The 6,795-nt window shown below is 35.8% G+C and overlaps 1 protein-coding gene across 2 annotated transcripts; it reads left to right on the top strand.

The window, feature by feature from the left end:
- Nucleotides 1-538: 538 nt before the first annotated feature.
- On the top strand, nt 539-5,135 carry LOC100367637 (m7GpppX diphosphatase-like). 2 transcript variants are annotated; one of them, XM_002740550.4, is made up of 4 exons: nt 539-885; nt 2,061-2,206; nt 3,231-3,455; nt 4,681-5,135. In XM_002740550.4, exons 1-4 carry the CDS (start codon nt 552-554, stop codon nt 4,945-4,947), a joined length of 972 nt encoding a protein of 323 aa, XP_002740596.1. In that variant the 5' UTR covers nt 539-551; the 3' UTR covers nt 4,948-5,135. The 2 variants fall into 2 exon arrangements, with proteins under 2 accessions (XP_002740596.1, XP_077870365.1); XM_078014239.2 differs by lacking the exon at nt 2,061-2,206 and having other exon boundaries at nt 539-917.
- Nucleotides 5,136-6,795: the final 1,660 nt, after the last annotated feature.

Consider the following 6,795-nt stretch of genomic DNA (forward strand, 5'->3'; position numbering starts at 1 on the left):
TTATAACACGTTTATATCGATATCGCCTAAAACCAAATATGATCTATTGATAACGCTTCTTGCTAAACACTTGTGCAATCGTTATCGCTTCCCAGCTAAACACTGTTTAATTGTTAACGTCGATATCGCCATTTAGTAGCAACTTCATGTCGATATCGACTTTCAGTCTAAACACTTGTTACCCCACCACGTCAATAACGACCCAGTGATGTCGTTATCGCCTAATTAACAACGTTATCGCCAAACGCTTCTCAATAACGCTGCGTTATTTTTTGCACTAACGGAGCATAAATATCGATAACGATGTTAGGACAACGATAACGACAAATACACATCGATAACGACATTTGGGCTTTCTGATTGGGTAATTTTAGTCGATATCGTCTTATATTTTTGTCGTTATTGCCATCGCTTAGTCGTTATCGACGCATGCTATTTATTGCACTAATGGCCCGCCATACACACCTCCCTCTTGCAATGTGGGATTGTAATTTTAAAACTTATAACAAACGCCCTCAACGTCCACATCGATCAACACAACAACAATCAAGATGGCCGACCACAGCGAGAAACATGTGACGGAAGATGACAAAGCTACCCCGGCTAAAATGAGAAAATTGGAAAGTGGGGATGCTGCAGAAGCCCGAGATAATTTTGCTGGATTCAAACTAATCAAAGTGCTCAACGAAAACACACGAAACAAATGCATATTTGTACACGGCAGTTTCGAGGGTTCAGACGACGATGCGGTCGTGTTGATGGAGAAGACGCCGTTTGATAAACAAAGTATTTCTGCCATGCTGACATCGACTACAGATCTCAAACAAGTTATGCAGAATGACATATATGGAGTGTACACTAGTTCACCGCCTCCAGATCTTAACGGTATTAACATAATCAACTCAATAGAGGCCCGGGTAGGTAAATGGTGAGCCTCACCAAATCCTACAAGTCGGAATTACTAGTATAATCATAGACCTGTTTTCTAAGGTCTATGGTATAATCGTGAACGGAAAACACAATTTTTCCCAACTAATCTGACAAGAAATCACGGCTGTCTAAATCGAAATCATAACAAGATACTTCACGATGGTCATCTTGCATCAACAATGACATTCACCAAAATATTTGTCTGGGGTGGACCGCATGCAATAAAATTTAGAAATCTTTTTTCCCATTTTTCACATCACTTGTACTTGACTAAGATTTAATGAATATGCAGAGCAACAAAATATCTTTGTGGTGGATCAACAATATAAAGGGGTCATAGTTTGGTTGCCATTTTACGAATTATTATTTTACCAATGTTTAAAATCCCAAACCATGGCAGTACCGAAAAACTTGATACAGACCCTTATAACTACCTCAACCTTAGATTCTCTACCAACTTAATGCAAACGTTTTCCCAGATTTCCTCAACTAAACCTTCATTCTTGCGGTTAAATGGATGTTTTGCATGTGTATGTTTTGTCAATAGAAATATCATGAAATAGCAGACAAGGTAATATTTTGTTGGTTGAAAATATTTAAATTCAAAATGTCAATGAAATAAAGTTTGATAGATGATTACTACTATTCATTTTAAATAAATAAATTATACAGCTTGTGAACTGTAACTTTCAATTTTGACAATAATTAAAATTAAACTTGATAATCTGGGTCTAACCATGAAACAAATGTCAGTTTTGGCATATCAGAATGGCTTTCCAGGATTAGCATTCATCTATATGCATTGGTGTTTAGTCTGCGTAGAATGGCAGTTATCCTTAATTGGTAAAAGAATCTCTGCGAAAAATTGAGACGGGTTGTTTATTTGAGTTTATTTGTCACTATCATGCACCTCAATTTAGTAGTGATTCATAATCATTAAGGTACAGTCTAATATTCAGATTTGCAACTATGTTTAGAATGTTGAAAAATGATATATCAATATTTTAGGCCAGTTTGCATCGATTAAAATGTCTTGTCCACTCACAATCATGCATTTACAGATGTAATACACTGGTATAATACAATATACATTATAATTCAAACTAAATCATATATTTATTAATTTTTAGGAATAAATACAACTATTATATATCCAGCCACCGATCGTCATATCATGAAATACTCAGCTCAACAAATATACTTAATAAATGAAACAGCAGAAGAATATCAGGAAATTACGCTGCCATTTATTGAGTCACAGCCATTCAGTTTACAGGTGTGTAGTGTAAATGTGGTACTAAATAAGTTGAGTCAAATCTGCTGCTATTTATGTTGCATTTTAACTGTATTTATTACATTTATCGTGCAAAAACATGATAACTGTTTTTCCAACCGACTGATAATTTCTTGCTTTAATGTCAAATTTGTGAACATTGCTTTATCTAAATCTATCAACCTCATCTTGGTAACACACATAATTCATTTCACAAACTGTTTGCCGATCACTCCTGAAATGTGAGATTGAACTACCACAAAATTACATGAAAGGATGCCAATGCTGTAACCATAGACCTTAGAAAATAGGGACATGCAACCTTATAATTACTTAACCAATTAACACCTCAGAGGGACTGAAAAAAATAGCCTGAAGTAAAAATTATGAAGGTAAGGTTTATATTTCACAATGAAAACAGGAAAGGAGCAAAAATCTACATGTAAACAATGACCTGTAAATTTGTCGTCATATTTAGAACCGATATAGCCTAGTCCATCTGTCATACTGTGGAAAATGTGAATATTGGCACAGCATTATTTATCAAACATATAAACAATAAATACCAGGTATTAATGGGATTAGCAGTACTGGAGATTATAACCCATGTTTGCACACATGGATTTTAATTTGTCAGAGTTGCATGTCCCTGTTTTCTAAGGTCTATGCTATAAATATATTGATGACTTCATTGAATTAATCGAAGGTAATAAACTGTCGATGTTCAAGGAGTGACATTCTGGTATGCAAATGAGATCAGATGCACTAATAAATGTGCATACACACATATTTTTTATTGAGGAAATAGTTGTGAATCAGATACATGGGATCAATAATAGAATATAAAATATCGTCATCAGATTCATTAATATTTGTCCCTGTTTTATATGTTCCTCCACTCAAGGGCCACTTATTTGATATCCTCTATATAACAAAGATAAAATTATAATGCTCTTTCTCAAAACTTTTTTGACCTAATAGAGGTTTTATGGTACATGTATAACAATTTATATTTCATATCTTACAGTGGGTTTACAACATTCTTGATAAAAAAGCCGAATCTGATAGAATTATTTTTGAAGATGAAGACACAGACACTGGATTCATACTATTGCCGGATATGAAATGGGATGAAAAACTGACAGAAAACTTGTATATTATTGGTATTTGTCATAAAAGAGGAATTAGGTCGCTCCGTGATCTCGGAAGAGAACACCTACCACTGCTGAATAATATAGCAAAGAAGGGGAAGGTGAGGAAACTATGACTAGAAATTTGTTGTGTCAAACAGACAAGTTATGTAGAGAGAGAATACCGGTAGCTTACACAAGCCATGTATGTCCCTGTTAGTTATCAAATTTAAGATAGTAATATAGTTTTAACATAAACATTACAGAGATATGAAAAACAAAATGACATATTGTCTATTGTATGTAAGACATTTGAACAAAAACCATCTATAAATCGAGATCTTGTTCTGGAATGCCAGAAAAGCTTTATTGTTGATGATTTCTGTCTTTTTGAATTGGATTGTCTAACCAATACATCTGTATATCTATGACATGATGTATGAATATATAAAATCCAAACATGGCAGATATATGGCACTAGAACTGCATTCATTAAAACAAAATGGCCACCAGTCGGCCATTTTGAATCTAATCTGAAAAACAAAATGATATGCATCAAGGTCCCATAATGTCCAATGCATGTACAAAGTTGGAACACAATTCATCTGTAAACAGCCGAGATTCTGTTCCGGAATGCCAGATATGCTTGATTTTTAAACACAAAAATGAGCACCATTTGGCCATCTTGAATCAGATCATGAAACACATTGATGTGCTTATGAGGTTATTACGAAGACAGTACAGCAGAAGTATTGACCGATGCGACCGCATACTGTCTGAGTGCACACTTTGCAGTATCCTCATAATAACTTAATTATTATACATCTTTTCTTCCCAGGAATACATCATGGGAATGCCGAAATACAAAACGTTTAGAACAGATTTAGTGAATTTCATTGTGTGGGGTCCGATCAAAACCTGGGGGCTGCCATGTTGTTATTATTAGAGGACCCTCATGCACGTAATCGTTCCATATTTGGAATCCGCGTTTCCTAATATGGTAGTATGAAAATACCCAGTGCAATACTGCAAAAATAAGGCACGCTGTAACTAATGACGTTGCGGTGACAGATGTAGAATAATATTATGTATGATGTATGTGTGAAGTTTGAATGTTATTGGTCCAGGCTTGTCTAAGATATAGGTCCAGACGCACACATGCATGCACAGAAGTCCTCGTCTTCAGATATTGTCCAAAGAGGTACTAAAAAGAGAATATTTTAGATAGGCAAGTTATAATGTAAAAAGAGAATAACTTTGGCAGACAAGGTATAATGTAATGCATTTTTGTGTTCAAATCCTCTAATATTGCACATTCTAAATTCTTCTTGTATATTTTCCTTTCAGGAAGCTATATGCACCAAATATGGAGTGAAAGAGAATCAGTTGCGTGTATATCTGCATTATCAGCCATCCTACTATCACTTACATGTTCATTTCACCCATGTAAACTTTGATGCTCCAGGTATGAATATTGGAAAAGCTCATCTCTTATTAGATGTCATGGAGAATATTGAAATGCAAAGTGACTATTATCCTAAAAAGACCTTCACATTTACTGCAAAAGAGAAAGATCCACTTTATCTGAAATATAAAGCTGCTGGAAAGATGTAAAAACTAGCTTGTTTTATACTGAATGAAAACTACATTGTATATGTTGAAAAAAAATGTAAAATGTGTTCGTGTTACTGAAGGATTGAAGACATAGTGGTATTATTCTGGTATTTTATTGCTCTTACTTTGTTGTCACAGTTTAAAATTTATTTTGATTTAAAATAAATATTTTCAAAATATTTTTAAAATGGTGTTCCTTGTATACTGTGTGAGTTGTGTGTCTGATTGTTCATATTGTGATAAAATGGTGATTGTTGTTACATTAACAACCCTATCTGTATAAGTTGAGTGTGGCTTGTACTGATCTTTTTGTTGTCTTGTCAAATTAATGTGTACCGGTAGGTCATGGAATGTGTTTGAGTTCACTAGGTTTAGCTATACATGACAAACAATGTTTTGTGGAAAGTGATGTGGTAGTGATACTTAGATATATAGCTTTGGTCCTCTGTTTGTAATAGAATAGATCTGTCTCTATTTAGCACTGTTGTTACTCTTATTAGGATAGATTATTGGTCTTGAAAGCCAGAATGAGTGGAATGAAAATGACAGTGCCAGCAGTTAGGAGTGTGATCATAACTGTCCTATCATAGCTGTTCTGTCATAGCTGTCCTATCATAACTGTCCTGTCATAGCTGTCCTGTCATAGATTTCCTGTCATAACTGTCCTATCATAACTGTCCTATCATAGCTGTTCTATCATAACTGTCCTATCATAGCTGTCCTGTCATAGCTGTCCTGTCATAGCTGTTCTATCATAACTGTCTTATCATAGCTGTCCTGTCATAGCTGTCCTATCATAACTGTCCTATCATAGCTGTCCTGTCATAGCTGTCCTATCATAACTGTCCTATCATAGCTGTCCTATCATAGCTGTCCTGTCATAGCTGTCCTATCATAGCTGTCCTGTCATAGCTGTCCTATCATAACTGTTCTATCATAGCTTTCCTATCATAACTGTCCTATCATAGCTGTCCTGTCATAGCTGTCCTGTCATAACTGTCCTATCATAGCTGTCCTGTCATAACTGTCCTATCAAAGCTGTCCTGTCATAGCTGTCCTATCATAACTGTCCTATCATAGCTGTCCTATAATAGCTGTCCTGTCATAGCTGTCCTATCATAGCTGTCCTGTCATAGCTGTCCTGTCATAGCTGTCCTGTCATAGCTGTCCTATCATAGCTGTCCTGTCATAGCTGTCCTGTCATAACTGTCCTATCATAGCTTTCCTGTCATAACTGTCCTATCATAATTGTCCTATCATAACTGTCCTATCATAGCTTTCCTGTCATAGCTGTCCTATCATAACTGTCCTATCATAACTGTCCTATCATGACTGTCCTATCATAGCTGTCCTATCATAGCTGTCCTGTCATAGCTTTCCTATCATAGCTTTCCTGTCATAACTGTCCTATCATAACTGTCCTGTCATAACTGTCCTGTCATAGCTGTCCTATCATAGCTGTCCTGTCATAACTGTCCTATCATAGCTGTCCTGTCAGAGCTGTCCTGTCATAGCTGTTCTATCATAATTGTCCTATCATAGCTGTCCTGTCATAGCTGTCCTATCATAACTGTCCTATCATAGCTGTCCTATCATAGCTGTACTGTCATAGCTGTCCTATCATAACTGTCCTATCATAGCTGTCCTGTCATAGCTGTCCTGTCATAACTGTCCTGTCATAGCTGTCCTGTCATAGCTGTCCTGTCATAACTGTTCTATCATAGCTTTCCTATCATAACTGTCCAATCATAGCTGTCCTATCATAGCTTTCCTGACATAACTGTTCTATCATAACTGTCCTATCATAGCTGTCCTGTCGTTGCTGTCCTGTCATAGCTGTCCTGTCAT

This window comes from Saccoglossus kowalevskii, chromosome 15 (genome assembly GCF_978046115.1).
Source record: "Saccoglossus kowalevskii chromosome 15, keSacKowa6.1, whole genome shotgun sequence".
Lineage (NCBI taxonomy): Eukaryota > Metazoa > Hemichordata > Enteropneusta > Harrimaniidae > Saccoglossus > Saccoglossus kowalevskii.

Coding starts and splice junctions, on each gene's coding strand:
- LOC100367637 (XM_002740550.4), top strand. CDS start 552: ATGGCCGACCACAGCGAGAAACATGTGACGGAAGATGACAAAGCTACC. Junction 886..2,060: donor ACCGCCTCCAGATCTTAACG/GTATTAACATAA, acceptor ATTAATTTTTAG/GAATAAATACAACTATTATA. Junction 2,207..3,230: donor CACAGCCATTCAGTTTACAG/GTGTGTAGTGTA, acceptor CATATCTTACAG/TGGGTTTACAACATTCTTGA.